This window comes from Neophocaena asiaeorientalis, unplaced genomic scaffold, assembly GCF_003031525.2.
Source record: "Neophocaena asiaeorientalis asiaeorientalis breed wild unplaced genomic scaffold, Neophocaena_asiaeorientalis_V1.1 scaffold280, whole genome shotgun sequence".
In the NCBI taxonomy this organism is placed as follows: Eukaryota; Metazoa; Chordata; class Mammalia; order Artiodactyla; family Phocoenidae; genus Neophocaena; species Neophocaena asiaeorientalis.
In genome coordinates, this window is record NW_020185321.1 from 5,117,234 (window position 1) to 5,134,566 (window position 17,333).

Genomic DNA, 17,333 nt, shown 5'->3' on the forward strand with positions numbered 1-17,333 from the left:
AAAAAAAAAAACAGGGCTTCCCTGGTGGCGCAGTGGTTGAGAGTCCGCCTGCCGATGCAGGGGACACAGGTTCGTGCCCCGATCAGGAAGATCCCACATGCCGCGGCGCGGCTGGGCCCGTGAGCCATGGCCGCTGAGCTTGCGCGTCCGGAGCCTGTGCTCCGCAACGGGAGAGGCCACAACAGTGAGAGGCCCGCGTACCGGGAAAAAAAAAAAAGTAAGAAGAAATGACAAATCGGGGGGAAATGTTTGTAGTTTATAACATAAAAGTGTGTGTGTGTGTGTGTGTGTGTAGTGTCAAAGTGGAAAAGAAAAATTCCAAGTCCATGGAAAAATGGGCAAAATATATGAATGGACAGTTCTCAGAAAATATGCTCAAACTCTGTAAGAGAAAAGCAAATTAAAACCCCACTTTGATACATTTCTCACCTACCAGACTGGGGAAAAGGAAACCTGTAATTTTGGCAGCTCCCTCTGTTGGTAAGGCTATGGGAAACAGCACTCTGATACATCAGTGGATGTGCAATATGGAATATCTGTGAGATCATCTCCAGAAAAACTCTATAAGCATTTATTGGACTTCCCTGGTGGTGCAGTGGTTAAGAATCCGCCTGCCAATGTGGGGGACATGGGTCCGAGCCCTGGTCCAGGAAGATTCCACATGCCGCGGAGCAACTAAGCCCGTGCGCCACAACTACTGAGCCTGCACTCTAGAGCCTGTGAGACACAACTACTGAGCCCGCGTGCTGTAACTACTGAAGCCCGCGTGCTGCAACTACTGAAGCCCGCGCGCTTAGAGCCCGTTCTCTGCAACAAGAGAAGCCACCGCGATGAGAAGCCCACACACCGCAACGAAGAGTAGTCCCCGCTCGCTGCAACTAGAGAAAGCCCGCGCGCAGCCACGAAGACCCAACACAGCCAAAATAAATTAATTAATAAAACCCCAAAAATAATAATTTTTTTAATTAAAAGAAAACGATATAAGCATTTACTCTTTGCCCAGACAATGCTACTTATAGGAATCTATCCCAAAGACATTCTGGGTGAAATAAAGGTTGTGCGACCTTGTACAAAACAACTAGATCATATTCTTCAGAAAGTCAGTGGGGGTACAGTAGGGATTGTTTTACATTAAAAGAGACATGACAACCAAATGCAATGCAAAATCTTGATTGAATCAGGGTGGGGTGTTTTAAGTTTTTATAAGCATTTGCGTTTGAAAGTACATTTTGGGGTTATTTTTTGATTTGGAGGGTTGTTTTTTGTGGGCTTTGGGGTTGTTTTTTAATATTTATTTGGCTGCACCAGGTCTTAGTTGTGGCATGTGGGATCTAGTTCCCTGACCAGGGATTAAACCTGGGTCCCCCCGCATTGGGAGTGAGAGTCAGCCACTGGACCACCTGGGAAGTCCTGAAAGTACATTAAAAAAATTTTTTTTTATTTACTTTATTTATTTTTGGGTGCGTTGGGTCTTCATTGCTGCAGGCGGGCTTTCTCTGGTTGCCGCGAGCAGGGGCTACTCTTCATTGCAGTGGCTTCTCTTGTTGCGGAGCACGGGCTCTAGGCGTGTGGGCTTCAGTAGTTGTGGCTTGGGGGCTCCAGAGTGCAGGCTCAGTAGTTGTGGCGCACGGGCTTAGTTGCTCCGCGGCTTGTGGGATCTTCCCAAACCAGGGCTCAAACCCGTGTCCCCTGCATTGGCAGGTGGATTCTTAACGACTGCGCCACCAGAGAAGTCCCGCGAAAGTAGATTTTTGAGTCAACTGGGGAAATTTGAATATGAGAAATGAGAGATTGGTATATTGGATAATACTGTATCTTTATAAAATTTCTTTGGTGTGATAATGGTATCTTGGTTAAGTGGGAGAATGTTCTTAGAGAATGTGTGTTGAAGTATTAAGGATGATGTCTGCAACCTACTTTCAAATAGTCTTATTGTTCATAATAATACTGATTTTTTTTATTTTGGTAAAATACAGTTTAAAATTTTGAGACCCAACATCATATATTTTGAAATTATATATTAGACTAAAGCAAATATGTAGCTATGCTAATGTTACTGGGGACTAAGTTTTTAATGCAAATGAAAAGAGATACACGAGACTTCCCTGGTGGTCCAGTGGCTAGGACTCTGGGCTCCTAGTACAGGGGGCCTAGGTTCACTCCCTGGTCGGGGAACTAGATCCCACATGCGGCAGCTCGGAGTTCGCATGCCGCAACTAAAAATCCCTCATGCTGCAGCTAAAAGATCCCACATGCCGCAGCTGAGGATCCCGCATGTGGCGGTGAAGACCCCACCTGCCGCAACTAAGACCCGGCACAGCCAAATAAATAAATAAATATTTTTTTAAGAAAAGAGATACAAATATAAAATCCAAGAATACCCTGTAATCTTTCATTTGAATTGGAAATATTAGAATGAACTCATGGGGTTTTCTTTTTCTAAATTATATATATAATACGTATAATAAATATATATATATGTATTATATATATATTTCCCTAGCTAAGTCCACGGAAAAGCTCTACATATGACAACGCAGTAACAATGAGCAACCCTAGTGCCCAGGCTGTGGCCTCTAAATACCATTTCTGACTCAAAGGAACCAGGGATCCTTGGGGAAATAGCTGATTCTAGGTCTGGGGCAGGAAATGTGCAAAATGAGTATGAAGCATTTTGTACCAGAGAGCAAGGACGTCCTCCAAAACTACTGGGATTGAGTCAGAAGGACTCAGGAGTCTGTATGAAGGCGTTGCCACTGGCTAAAGATGGGACATTTTGAGCAGCAATTAGAATGACTTCAATGGGGACTTCCCTGGTGGTCCAGTGGTAAAGAATCCGCCTTGCAATGCGGGGGACGCGGGTTTGAACAAAGATCCCACATGCCGCAGGGCAACTAAGCCCACGTGTCACAACTATAGAGCCCACGCGCCTCAACTAGAGCCCGTGTGCCACAAACTACAGAGCCCACGCGCTCTGGAACCCACGCGCCACAACTACAGAGCCCACGTGCCCTGGAGCCCGTGTGCCCCAACTAGAGAGAAAACCCGCATGCCACAACTAGAGAGAAGCCCGCACACCACAAGGAAGAGCCCGCGCGCCGCAACAAAAGATCCCGCATGCCTCAGTGAAGATCCCACATGCCACAACTAAGACCCGATGCAGCCAAAAAAATAAATTAAATATTAATAAATAAATAAATATTTAATAAAAAGAATGACTGCAATGACTTGAAGCACATAAATATGTTTGAAAATGTCAGTTCATATTGATATTCACACACACATTCCTCACTGGTCACCTTTGAAGGGTGTTAGTAACCAACTCATTTCTTTCCCCCCGCCAACATAAAATAGAGAAAGAATCAAGCATTTTCTGTCTTCTTTCCTGTATGTGAACAAGTAACCCAATTCCTGATAAGGAGGACGTTTATAAAAGTCACTAATAATTTCAGAGAGAATGATAAAATTCGAAAACCACTATCTTCCATATGTTAATAAGTAATAGATACAGGTAATGATGATCAAGGGCTGCTAAAACTATTAATGGAAAGATTGATTGAGCTTTTTAAAATGGATGGAACAGGATGACACTGCTGATCAATCTTGGCATCACCAAAGGAGTACAACCAGATACCATGTGCTCCTGATGAGATACAGCAGGATTACCTCTTAAGTATTCTTTTACCAAATTAAACCTAAATCTAATCAAGCTTCTGTTACTGCAATAAATAAGCAAGGGAGAGGAGGCAGCGAGGGACAAGTGAACAAACATAATTAGTTAAATCCAAAATGTGAGACGTCCTATAGGACAATTGATCAGTTTCTGCAACAAATAGAAGACAAAAAAAAGAGAGGGTGGGGGGAGAAAGAGAAAGAAAAGAGGGAGGAAGAAAAAGGCAGGAGATGGGAAATTTTCAGGTTAAAAAAAGACTTTAATAGGATTTTAAAAGCTGGAACAATTTGAGCAACAAAATAACTAAAGTGTAATTGTATAATAACCGAAAGTATAGAATATCCATGAGTCCATACTGATACAAGTGATTTAATAACGAAATAAAGGGGGTACAATAGACATCCCTTGTGCAAAAGAATTCCAAATAATTTATGCAGATATCTCACTCTCACGGAGGTGGAGCTTAACTACTCCACCCCTTAAGTATGGGCTGTGCATAGTAAATTCCTTCCAAAGAGCATAAAAAGAGAGTTTTTAATTTATTTTTTATAAATTTATTTACTTATTTGTTTGTTTGTTTGTTTATTTTTGGCTGGGTTGGGTCTTCGTTGCTGTGCGCGGGCTTTTCTCTAGTTGCGGCGAGCGGGGGCTACTCTTTATTGCAGTGCGCGGGCTTCTCATTTGCGGTGGCTTCTCTTGTTGAGGAGCACGGGCTCTAAGCATGCGGGCTCAGTAGTTGTGGCTCGCGGTTTCTAGAGCGCAGGCTCAGTAGTTTTGGCGCAAACCCAACCCTCTAGATGGTCGCAAAGCACCAAGCTGATCTCCATGTGCTAAGCAGCTGCTTCCCACTAGCTATCTATTTTACATTTGGTAGTGTGTATATGTCAATGCTACTCTTTCACTTCGCCCCAGCTTAACCTTCTCCTTCCCTGTGTCCCTCAAGTCCATTCCCTACATCTGCGTCTTTATTCCTGTCCTGCCCCTAGGTTCATCAGAACCTTTTTTTTTTTTAGATTCCATATATATGTGTTAGCATATGGTATTTGTTTTTCTCTTTCTGACTTACTTCACTCTGTATGACAGACTCTAGGTCCATCCACCTCACTACAAATAACTCAATTTCGTTTCTTTTTATGGCTAAATAATATTCCATTGTATGCGTGTGCCACATCTTCTTTACCCATTCATCTGTCGATGGACACTTAGGTTGTTTCCATGTCCTGGCTATTGTAAATAGTGCTGCAATGAACATTGTGGACATGACTCTTTTTGAATTATGGTTTTCTCAGGGTATATGCCCAGTAGCGGATTGCTAGGTCATATGGTAGTTCTATTTTTAGTTATTTAAGGAACCTCCATACTGTTCTCCATAGTGGTTTTATCAGTTTACATGCCCACCAATAGTGCAAGAGGGTTGCCTTTTCTCCACACCCTCTCCAGCATTTATTGTTTGTAGATTTTTTGATGATGGCCATTCTGACCGGTGTGAGGTGATACCTCATTGTAGTTTTGATTTGCATTTCTCTATAATGATTAGTGATGTTGAGCCTCTTTTCATGTGTTTGTTGGCAATCTCTATATCTTCTTTGGAGAAATGTCTATTTAGGTTTTCTGGCCATTTTTGGATTGGGTTGTTTGTTTTTTTGATATTGAGCTGCATGAGCTGGCAGGCAGATTCTTAACAACTGCACCACCAGGGAAGGCCAGGGAGTTTTTATTTTATTTTATTTTTAAAATTTTATTTATTTATTATTTTTGGCTATGTTGGGTCTTCATAGCTGCGCGCGGCTTTCTCTAGTTGCCGCGAGCGGGGGCTACTCTTCGTTGCAGTACGTGGGCTGCTCATTGCGGTGGCTTCTCTCGTTGCGGAGCACGGGCTGTAGAGCGCGCGGGCTTCAGTAGATGCAACACGTGAGCTCAGTAGTTGTGGCTCATGGGCTTCGTTGCTCCGCGGCATGTGGGATCTTCCTGGACCAGGGCTCGAACCCGTGTCCCCTGCATTGTCAGGTGGATTCTTAACCACTGCGCCACCAGGGAAGCCCCCAGGGAGTTTTTAAAAAGTAATTTTATAGTAAAGAAATCTGACAAGTGCTACTTCAGGAGATCAAAGTTAACAATAATGATTCATGTTGATAGTATGTAGCCTTGGTATGATATGATGAAAATTGCACTTTACCTCTGTGGTCTCCCTCCCCCGCCCAAAAAAAACATAACCCCAGCCTAATAATGAGAAAAACATCAGACAGATACCAAATGAGGAACATTCTACAAAATACGTGACCAGTACTCAAAACTATCAAAGTCATGAAAAAGAAAGAGTAGGAAATTGTCACTGGCAAGAAGAGCCTAACGAAACAAGGCAACTAAATGTTATGTGTTATCCTGGATGGGATGCTTAAAGAGAAAAGAGATTAGGTAAACACTAGGAAAATTGAATAAAGTGTGGACTCTAGTTAATGATAATTTTTTAAGGCATCCTATTCTTATAACATCTCTAACACAGAAGCAAACAAAGTATTTTAACAAAGCATTCATTTATGCTGATTCAAACTGGAGCTTCAAGAAACCAAGGCAAGCAGTAACATTAAGTTTTGTTTTTGTTTTTATTATTTATTTATTTTGGCTGCGTTGGGTCTTCATCGCTGCGCGCGGGCTTTCTCTAGTTGCGGCAAGCGGGGGCTGCTCCTTGTTGCGGTGCGCGGGCTTCTCATTGCAGTGGCTCCTCTTGCTGCAGAGCACAGGCTCTAGGCGAGAGGGCTTCAGTAGTTGTGGTGTACAGTCTTCAGTAGTTGTGGCTCGTGGGCTCTAGAGCGCAGGCTCAGTAGTTGTGGCTCACGGGCTTTGTTGCTCCATGGTATGTGGGATCGTCCCAGACCAGGGCTCAAACCCGTGTCCCCTGCATTGGCAGGCGGATTCTTAACCACTGAGCCACCAGGGAAGTCCCCTGTATAAAAACATTTTGAGGCAGAGAAAATTGAACTCAGTCTGGGTGTTAGATGATCCTAAGATACCCATTTTCTTGGGTGTGAAGATGCTGTTTTTGTTTTGTTTTGTTTCCTTTTAAATACTCCTTATGTTAGAGAGACATCAGAAGCAATTATGGGTGAATTGATAGACGTCTGGAATTTGCTATAATGTAAAGCAAAAAAATAAAAGAAGTATAGACGAAACAAGAAGGGTAGAATATTAGTAATTGTTGAGAGGTACGTGGATGTTCATTCTCCCTACTGTTGTGTATTTTTGAAAATATTCATAAAACATTTTGAGGACTAAAAAGAAAAGGAGGGGTCAGCTGTATCCCTAGAAAGCACAGACACCGAAAGTATACACGTGACCTTATGAGGTGACGCATTTGACTACTGTCTCTCGGCCTTTGCATGAACTGTATTCCTCCTACCCAGAATCTCTCATTTTCATCCAGCAGAAGTTTTCAGACGTCACCTCCTCCAGGAAGCCTGAGTCAGGCACCTCATCTGAGCTTCCCACATCATGTCCCTGTTTTTTCTGGGACTCACTGTCTGGTAGCGTGTCCGTCTACCCTAGAGTGGGCGACCACGGCCCCCAGCTATATCCAGCCTCGTCCTGCCCTGGGATCATTCGGATTTCAGTGTGTTTTAAAACTTCCGGAACGGGCCTCGCGGTGGCAAAGGCGGGACCTCCGAACTTTCCTGAGTCCTTAAAGATCAAGTTTCCACTTCAGGAACGGGGACAACTGACTTTACAGTACTTTCGTTAGCCCCTGTTCCTCCATGTAGGCGTGGCGGTCTCGCTCGGCTGCAATCTCATAGACTCAGATTCTTCCGTAAAACTCGTTTTTCCGGCACTCTGATTGGCCTATACTCCTCCTTGGGGCGGGCCCTTCGGGTGTGGCCGGGTTCTCATTGGCCTTAGATCCCCGTTGACGAGCCCCGTTGGCGCATGATGTCATGTACCGGCGCCCGTCACTCTCGCTGAGACGTCATCCGCTGGCGCCAACCCTGACGAATCCAGGGAGTACACAGCGGAACCGGCGGAGGCGACTGAGTTGAGGCGGTAGTAGTGGCGACAGCGACGGCAGCAGCGATGGCCGGGGCGGGGCCAGCCCCGGGACTCCCGGGTGCAGGAGGACCTGTGGTCCCGGGCCCTGGTGCTGGCATCCCGGGCAAGAGCGGCGAGGAACGCTTGAAGGAGATGGAGGCGGAGATGGCCCTGTAAGGCCCGCGACAGGGCGCGATAAGAGCCGTCCCACAGCCAGAGCCCTGGACCCTCCAGGCCACGATAGGCCCGAGAGATGGCTCTATCTTGGGGAAATGGGACTTTCGGGATTGTGGGGGCGGGAGTAAGAAGGAGAGCTTGGCAGGGGTGAAGGCGCTGTCGCGATATACCCAGCGTTCCAGAATTGGTGCAAGGTCCTGAGCTGTGGTGTCTGTCCTGCCCCCCCCCCCCAGGTTTGAGCAGGAAGTTCTGGGGGCTCCGGTTACAGGAATCCCAACTGCTGTGCCTGCGGTGCCTACCGTCCCCACGGTAGAAGCAATGCAAGTCCCAGCAGCTCCTGTGATCCGCCCAATTATCGCCACCAACACATACCAGCAGGTACGGCTGAACTAACGCATATAATAGAGCACGTTGCCTCTGAACACAGTGTTTGTATACAGAGAGCTATTAACATGTTGGCTTGTTGATTAATTAGTGTGACAAATATTTCAGGTGCTGGGCATTGAGGACACAGTAGTGACTAGGACAAACAATATTTCTGCCCTTTGGGAGCTTTTATTCTAGATCATGTTGGCCAGTAGAACTTTCTACAATGATGGAAATGTTCTGTATTTATTTAAAATTCATACTAAAATTAAATAGTTCCTCAGTATCATTAGTCACATTCAAGTGTTTTATAGCTAAGCATATATGAGTAGTGAAGAGAGAGACTACTAAAAAGAGAACAAGTAAATGAAACTTGTTCATTCTCTCAACAGATAATTTTCCAGTGCCTTTTCTGCACTAGGTACTATTCTAGACACTAGGCATATAGCAGAGAACAAAACAGAAAAACAATCACTACCTTTTTTGGAGTTTACATTTTACTACTGAGAGACAGGTCAAAGTAGAGTAAGAAGGGCAGACGTTTATCAGCGCGATCAGGGAAGGCCTTTCTGAGGAGGTGACATTTACGCAGATATAAAGGGCATGATTGAGGGAACCGGGCAGATATCCGGGGGAAGAGTATTCCCAGCAGAGAGAACTGCCAATGCAAAGGCCATGAGGTAGGTGCATACCTGACATGTTCAAGGACCAGCAGGGAGAATAGTGTGGCTGGAATGCAGTGAGCAAGGGAGAGGGTGGGAGGAGAACAGCACAGAGAGGTGGTAGAGACAGATCTAGTAGGACCTTGTTGGTCATCACAAGGACCTTGGTTTTTACTGAGATGGGAAGCAGTTGAAGGGTTTTGAGCAGTGAGGTAATGTGATCCAACTTAGATGTCACCAGGGTCGCTCTGGCTGTGTTTGGAGGACAGACTATAGGGGGCCAGGGCAGAGTCAAGGAGTCTGAGGAAGAGGCTACCATAATACTCTAGGCAAGAGATAATGGTGGCTTGGACCAGGGTGATGGCACGAGAGAGAAGGAGGACACGCTAGACATAATTTCAGGTACTGCTAAGTGCTTTGGGGAAGATGAAGCAGGATGATGAGAGAAGTTGCAACTGGGAGGGGCTAAGGACACCTTCGGCTAGTGTGGTCCCAAATGCCTCTCTGAAAAGTGATGTTTTAGCCGAGACCTAAAGTTTGATAGATAGCCACAGAGTGCAAAGAATGAAACCCTTGGCCTCCCAGGTGAGCCTGCCAGGGCAGCTTGGGGACACTGAATCAGGCCTCTCACCCAAGCCTCCTCTCCAACAGGTCCAACAGACTCTGGAGGCCCGAGCAGCCGCTGCAGCCACAGTGGTTCCTCCCATGGTGGGTGGCCCACCTTTTGTGGGCCCAGGTAAGTAAGGAGTGGTGGAGTGAGGGAGGCAAGGTGGTGAAAAAGGGATGCCTGGGACTTTCCTCCAACCATCCTCATTTCTCCCCTCCCAACAGTTGGCTTTGGTCCTGGTGATCGGAGTCACCTGGACAGTCCAGAGGCTCGAGAAGCCATGTTCCTGCGGCGAGCAGGTAGGTGTGGGGCCAGGAAATCCCACATTTCACCAAGCACTCTTGTTTCAACTACTTCGCCCTCTCCATTTCATCCCCATGATGTCATTGTCTTTCTAAAGCATAAACCTGATCGTGTACTTTGTCAGTTTGGCATTAATAAGGCTTCACTTGATCACTGCAGACCAACCCCCTTACTGTCACTCCTAATCCTTACGCTTTGCTATGTTTCTTCATAGCACTTCATGCTTTAGAACAGTTGTACAATTTATTTATTATGGTTATCATCTTTTGCTTTCTCTAAAAATAAGGTCCATGCCAGCTAGTAAGTATTACGTGCTCTCTGTTGATGGGATGAACAAACCATCAAACAAGCACCTGTGCTCCTCACCTGTCAGTCAAGACCCTACATCACCCAGCCCCTTGCAGAGAGAGAGCCGTATTTCCTCCTCAGGAGCCCCACACATTGCTGGGATATACCAGCAGGGCTCTTGCTGAGGTCCCTTCTCTCCCCTGCTCATTGTTGCCCAACTTTATTCTTCCAAAACCTATCAACTAAACCCAAATCCAGCTATAACCCAAATCAACTAAAATCTCTCCTCTCCACAGGTCACTCACTCCTACTTTGTGTTGTTGAGATGACCTTTATACACACAATTTTTGTGACATTCGTATTTCCTTATGTGTTCTGTAAAGTTCTGGTGTGATCTCTGTTAGATTGTACTTGTTAATTGTGCTACTAAAATCCTGTTACACTTTTTTATCTGATATCTGAGGAGGTTTAACACCTCCTACCCTTCAGTATGGTTTTGATCAAAGTGCATATCTGACATAGTCCCCTGCCCAGCTTCCAACCCTGCTGTGGCTCCCCAGTGCCCTCCAGAGGACGTACACAGTTCAGCCAACAAGACTGCTTGGATGCCTACTGACCTCTTGACCATTCTCCTATGATGCTGTCCAACTCTAACATCCTCTATTACGATTACACTAAACTGAAAAGGGAAAAATTTTTGTTTATAAATGTTCTCCTTGCTAGTAATATTTCCAAACTCACCCTTTGCCTGACCAACTCTTCATTATCCTTTGGGTCTCAGCTCACAGGTCCCTTTCTCCAGGAAGCCTTCTCTAGTCCCCCCGGCATAGGTCTTCTGAGCTCCCACTGCTTCCTGGGCTCCCCACTCCCAGCCTCCATCACTCTGCCTGGGCTTTCCCCCATCCCAGCCCTGATCTCTCTGGCTGTCACTCTGGTGATAGGTCTGCTCTCTCCTGCTCTGGACCAGGAGCTCCCTTAGAGCCCTTGGTCTTTGGTGTGTCCCTAGCATTGCACAGGACAGGGCCAGGCCCAGAGGAAATCATCAGTGGTAAGTTTTTGCTGAATGAACAAATGAAAAGAACCCTGCATCTCCCAGAAGGCTCCCCAGGCTCTTCTCCAGATTTCTTGGTTCTGAGAGTACCCACAAGCACACACCTTGCCCCAAGTGCCCCAGTCCCCCTTGACACACACCCCCATCTCTCCCACAGCTGCGGCCCCCCAGAGGGCCCCTATTCTGCATCCAGCCTTCATCCCTCACGTGCTACAGAGAGCAGGTGAGGGGGCCAGGGTCATCATCCTGCCACGTAACTCCTCCCCAAGCCCTCCGATTTCCCCACTAACACCCTGACAGATTCTGCTCTTTCTTCCACAGCAGGTGGCCCCCGCCCTATGGCTCTGCGGCCCCCTCACCAGGCCCTCGTGGGCCCCCCTCTGCCTGGCCCCCCTGGACCACCTATGATGCTGCCACCGATGGCTCGGGCCCCAGGGCCCCCTCTTGGCTCCATGACTGCTCTGAGGCCTCCTCTGGTGAGTGTGGACAGGGAACTGAGGGTCAGAGGTGCAGTGGGCTGGGAGGCCCTCATCTTGGCCCGGTAGGCTGTGTCCTCCAAGTCCGCCTTTCCTGTGGCTTTTCATGTCTCTGCCTTCTCACTCTCTGATTTTGTCTCTGTCTTTCCCTCTTTCCTTCTGTGGCCATATCTTTCTGTTTTTTTCTTTTTATAAGGAAAGTATAGAGAGAAAACACAAGTTACAGGTGTACTTCTCTCTCTGTATCTCTATTTTTCCTTTGATTGTCTCTGTATTTCTGTCTTCATGTCTTTTTTTGTCCCTATGTCTGTCTGTCTCTCTGCCTGTGTTTCTCTATCCCTGTGTTTGTCTCTAACTAGAGACTCCTTTCCCTGTCTAGGTGTCTCTTGCCTGCTCTCTGGTGCCCAGGCCCTTGCTCTGTTGTACAGGATGGAGGTGGTAGTGAGGTCTGAGCCTGTGATCTGGCCCCCCTCATGCCCTCCTTTTTCCTACAGGAAGAGCCAGCAGCACCCCGAGAGCTGGGCCTCGGCCTGGGGTTGGGCCTGAAAGAGAAGGAGGAGGCTGTGGTGGCAGCAGCGGCCGGGCTGGAGGAGGCTGGCGCAGCGGTGGCTGTGGGGGCAGGGGGCACCCCAGCTGGCCCTGCAGTCATTGGGCCCAGCCTGCCACTGGCCCTGGCCATGCCTCTGCCCGAGCCTGAGCCCCTGCCCCTGCCGCTGGAAGTTGTGCGAGGCCTACTGCCCCCGCTGCGCATTCCTGAGCTCCTGTCCCTGCGTCCGAGACCCCGGCCCCCTCGGCCTGAACCACCCCCTGGCCTCATGGCTCTTGAGGTAGGCAGGGAGCAGAGCAGTGGGGGCACAGAAAGGGCTGATTGGGCAGACAGGAGCCCAGGGGCTTCTTCACGCAGAAACACATGGCATCTTCTATCTGTGGAGGTAGGAGGAACCCAGGAAATTGGAGGGGTTGGGAGGACATGGGGAAGAGGGAGGCAGACACACACACCTGACAGCCAGCAGCACATCCAGTGCCCCAGCTATGGAGGCGGGAGGACCGGGTGGGCAGAGGAAAGTGGGGGAACATGAAGAGGGCATACAGGTCCAGCAGACTCCAGCATCAAGCCCTTTGCACCCCATCCCTTTCCTCTGCAGGTCCCAGAGCCTCTAGGTGAGGACAAGAAGAAAGGAAAGCCAGAGAAATTGAAACGCTGCATTCGCACAGCAGCTGGGAGCAGCTGGGAGGACCCCAGCCTGCTGGAGTGGGATGCAGGTAAGTGGGCTCGAGTGCAGGATCTGTGCTGCTCCACCAAGGGAAGGCGACCCAGGTAACTGCACACCTCTCTGAAGGGCAGCATTGTTGTTAGCCCACCCCGGGGAGAGCCAGACTAGGACACTGGGGGGGCAGGCCCTTGCCCGGCCACTGAACAGAACTTGGTGGAGGGGATTGGCACCTAGGACCTTCTGGCCTCTGTTTCATTCATGAGGGGCCTGGCTTGCTAAAAGTGAAAGAGCATTCTTTTGTCTCCTAACTTTTTATGAAACATTTTAAATACTGAACTGCACAGTTAACAACTCTATATCTACCACCTAGATTCAGAGATTAACACTTTGCTGTATTCACTTTAACTCTCCACGTGTTTGTATCTTTTTTTGGTTTTTGCTCAGTCATTTGAAGTAAATTATAAATGAAGTTATCACTTCACTACTAAATACCTCAGTATTCATCTCCTAAGAAAAGTGATATTTTCTTTCATATCATTACACGATTAACACATCTAAGAAAATTAACAATAATTCTGTGGCATCTCATATTCTGTTTATATTCATATTTTCCCAGTTGTCCCCAAACTATATTATAGCTGTTTTTCCCCCGAATGAGAATACATGCGGTTTTGTGTCACTAGATTATTTTTTAATGAGAATTGTCTCCCTCCCACTGCTTTGTCTTATGTATAATAGTTTTTTGATGTGTTCAGACTGGTTGGTTTGTAGAAGGTCCTACCCTTTGTCAGATTATTTCTGCCTGGGGTAAACTAACTTGTTCTCAGAGAGTGCCCTCAGTCACCACCAGAGCTATGGGGCAGCCACAGCGGTAGCCAAGGAGAGGGGCCTGCCTCCCATCCTAGTGTTTGACTTCTGCCTCTTTCCCTGGGACCGTCTACCCACCCCAGGCCAGAGCCATGGCAGCGCCGGCCCAGATGTGGCCAGTGCAGGCTGTAGGCCCTAGTTCTGTGACCTTGGGCAAGTCACTTAGCCCTTCAAGCTTCATTTTCCTCATCTCCAGCAAGGGGATGGTAATAGTATATGCTCATGGGGGAAGGGATTCTTTGGGCTTGAGCACATTTGGTCGAGGCTCAGGCCCAGCCCAGGGGATATGTCCAGGAATAGCAGCTGAAGTTGGCCTTGGAGAAGAATCAGGCAGTATGTTCAGGTTTAAGGGACTCAAGGGGGATTCGAGTGGGCTTTGCAGAGGAAGCAGAGCTGAGGAACGATGAATTCTGTGGTACCGGGGTGCCATTATGGGAGCCAGTGGGTGTCAGGGGCCCAGGGAATGTCCATGGGGAGGTGTTCAGGAGACCAAAGGATGCTGTGGGCTTGGAGGACAGGCCAGGGCTGGGATGACGAAGGTAGGGGCTTCATCGAGGGAATGGGAGAGCTGGCCCTGGGGTGGGGCAGGGCAGGGCAGTTAGTTAAAAGTGAGGACTCTGGAGCCAGATGCCTGAGTTCTTGTCCCAGCTCTGCCGCTTCCTGATTAACTTGGGGCGGGTGACTTGACCTCTCTGTGCCTTGGTGTAAAGGGTTGTTGAGAGTGCCAGATGTGCTAAAACCTCATGGGTGCTTAGCAGAGAGCCTAGCACAGGGTAAATACTATACAGGCATTGGCTGTTATGACCAAGAGGGCCCCAGGCAGAGACTGCTGGGCATACAGAGGAAGAGGGCTTGGTGATGTTTCCAGAGAAGGTGGGGTCATTTAAATAAGACTGAGCCAGACATCTGTATCCTCTGACCTCCTCTCTCCCAACCCCAGATGACTTCCGAATCTTCTGTGGGGATCTGGGCAATGAGGTGAATGATGACATCTTGGCACGAGCCTTCAGCCGCTTCCCATCCTTCCTTAAGGCTAAGGTGATCCGCGACAAGCGCACGGGCAAAACCAAGGGCTATGGCTTCGTCAGCTTTAAGGACCCCAGCGACTATGTGCGCGCCATGCGTGAGATGAATGGTGGGTGCAGCCTTCCCTAGGGTCAGTGGGCATGGCAGGCATCTGGCCTGAGCCTGACCCCAAGCCTGACCATGAGCCCTCCCTCCCGCAGGGAAGTATGTGGGCTCACGCCCCATCAAGCTGCGCAAGAGCATGTGGAAGGACCGGAACCTGGACGTGGTGCGCAAGAAGCAAAAGGAGAAGAAGAAATTGGGCCTGAGATAGGGTCTGTGGCTGGGCACCCGCTCCCACCCGGCCGGGCGCTGGCTCCTCCCCACAGTTCTTTGGGAAATCCTCAACTATCCACCCACCCATCCTCCCCAAAACCAGTTTCAATAAATTTACGTTCATTTCCATCCTTGGCTAGGCTTGGAAGCACTCTTTGGGGGGCAGGACTTAGCATCCCCCACTCTGGGAATAGTGGGGAGCCTTGAAAGTTTACTCAGACAAACATGCAGATGGGCATTTTTTGGTCCCTGCTGCATGCCCCTTACATCTTCTTGAAACCTCTTAAGTGCACGTCCAGTGCAGCCTATTCCACCGAGGAGGAAGTAGAGGCTTAGGGCAAGGCCGAAGCCAAGCAGAGGCTCAAACCTGTGGTCTTCTGACTCCACCCTGTGTTCTCAGCACCAAGATAAGGGGGTCTTCTGGGCCCTGCCCTTCTGGAGCTCACAGCCTTCCAGGCTTTCATCCATTCAGCAGACTCTCATCAAGGGCCTGGACAGTGCTGGGGACACAATGGTGACTTAAGCAGCCACAGGCCCTGTTCCCTCCAAGTTCATGGTCCAGTGGCAGAAGATAGGGCTGTAGCCAGACAGTCACAGCCCAGAGTGATCAGGGTTGGGATGGGAGCCATCCTGGGAGTCAGGAAGGGGCTTCCTCAAGGCACTGGCCACTTCTGAGACTCTCATTCTCTTCCTGTTTTTCTCTCTCCTAGTCTCTGCAGTTGTCACCCTCTAGGTCTCTGAGACTGTTTTCCAGTTTCTTCACTCTGCCAAAAGCCAGCCAACTTCTGCTCTATCTCTTTGAGTGTTTCTCTGTGCCTCCTTCTCTGTTTCTCTATGAGTGCCCCTCTGTTTCTTGTCTCTTTCTAAGTGTCTATATCTCTCTGAGTCTCTCTTCTCTCTCTGCACCTGTAAGTCTCTCCCCAACTCCTGTTTCCCAGCTCCACGCTTGTCTCTGCCTGTCTGAAGAAGTGTCCATGCAGGAACTTGAATGCCAAACTGGGAGCTTAGACTTTACCCTGAAAGCAGCCAGCCTTGAGAAGCTGAGACAAAGTTCAAGCAGGGGACTAGCATCACAGATTTGCACTTCAGAAAAATCTGGGGTTCTGGAAGGAGGCTGGAGCAGTGACCAGGCGAAGGAGGGAGATGGCATGGGGAGGGGATGAGGGCCTCCCTGGGACATAGCCATCAGAACCCCTGATTGGGAGAAGGCTTGGGAGGGAGGGGAGAAACAATGCCAAGGCTTCTCCGGGAAGCCAGTTACCCAGGAAAGGTGTCAAATTTCCTCAGTTCCTGTCTTCCTCCCTTACTGCCCCCTCTGACGTCACATTTTCCAGTCTGGTTAGAGGGGTGAGGGCCTCCCATCAATGGCAGGAAGTACCCTTCAGCCCCCTGCCACCTGGGCTGGACCACCCAGCTCCAGAACCCTCAAACCCCATCCCCACATCACTAGCCCTCCCTACTCCTGACCCTCTTCTATTCACTGCAGGCAAAGGAGGAGATGGAAAGAAGAATGATTCCAGAAAGGCGGATTTTAAATGTGTGCGTTTAAGTCCCGAGGGGAGACAGAAAAAGATCAATGGGGTTGAGAGACAGAGGGACCGAAATGGAAGGGATGTAGTGAGCAGAGACAGAGAGGTGGGGAGGGAGACAGGAAGAGATGAGAATTGTGGGTCTGAGGCAGTACAATGGGAAGGCAGATGGGGAAAAAACCCAGGGAGCGAAAGAGATGGAAACAGATAAGGAGATAGGGAGAGAGATAGAAACACTTAGGTGGGGAGGGACTAAGACATCAGAAGAGACTTGGGGGAATTCCCTGGGGTCCAGTGGTTAGGACTCCTTGCTTTCACCTCTGAGGGCGCAGGTTCAACCCCTGGTCAGAGAACTAAGATCCCACAAGCTGTGAGATGTGGCCAAAAAAAAAAAAAAAAAGTTACTGCAGTCAGGCCTGGTACAACAGAGACCCAGGGCCAGGGACGTCAACCCAGGGCAGAGAGACATGGAGAGACAGATACATACAGACAGGAGAGAGGCCAGCTTCAGGGAGAGGAGGCTCCAGGCCTGGTGGGGCACAGCAGGTGGAGACTCCTTTCAGACCCCTGGGTTAGATGGATGGAGGGACTGGTGATGCCCGAGGGCTCTGTGGTTCAACCAGCGCTGGGTCCAATCCCAGGAGCCCCAGGACCACCCACTGTGTGACCTAGTAAGTTGCTCTTCCCCTTGAGGCCCAGTTTCCCTCGTGTAACAATGAAGGGCAGTGCCCACACGCCCCACTCCTCCCACCCCCAGAATGG

General features: G+C 48.8%; 1 protein-coding gene across 3 annotated transcripts; it reads left to right on the top strand.

Annotated features, from left to right (window-relative positions):
* The first annotated feature begins 7,628 nt into the window (after positions 1 to 7,628).
* On the top strand, positions 7,629 to 15,177 carry RBM42 (RNA binding motif protein 42). 3 transcript variants are annotated; one of them, XM_024733899.1, is made up of 10 exons: positions 7,629 to 7,863; positions 8,101 to 8,245; positions 9,547 to 9,631; positions 9,727 to 9,801; positions 11,302 to 11,367; positions 11,445 to 11,620; positions 12,115 to 12,447; positions 12,766 to 12,883; positions 14,642 to 14,836; positions 14,928 to 15,177. In XM_024733899.1, the coding sequence occupies exons 1-10, from the start codon at positions 7,736 to 7,738 to the stop codon at positions 15,038 to 15,040; spliced, it is 1,434 nt and encodes a 477-aa protein (XP_024589667.1). In that variant the 5' UTR covers positions 7,629 to 7,735; the 3' UTR covers positions 15,041 to 15,177. The 3 variants fall into 3 exon arrangements, with proteins under 3 accessions (XP_024589667.1, XP_024589668.1, XP_024589669.1); XM_024733900.1 differs by having other exon boundaries at positions 11,466 to 11,620; XM_024733901.1 differs by lacking the exon at positions 11,302 to 11,367 and having other exon boundaries at positions 7,700 to 7,863; positions 11,466 to 11,620; positions 14,928 to 15,171.
* The last annotated feature ends 2,156 nt before the right edge of the window (positions 15,178 to 17,333 follow it).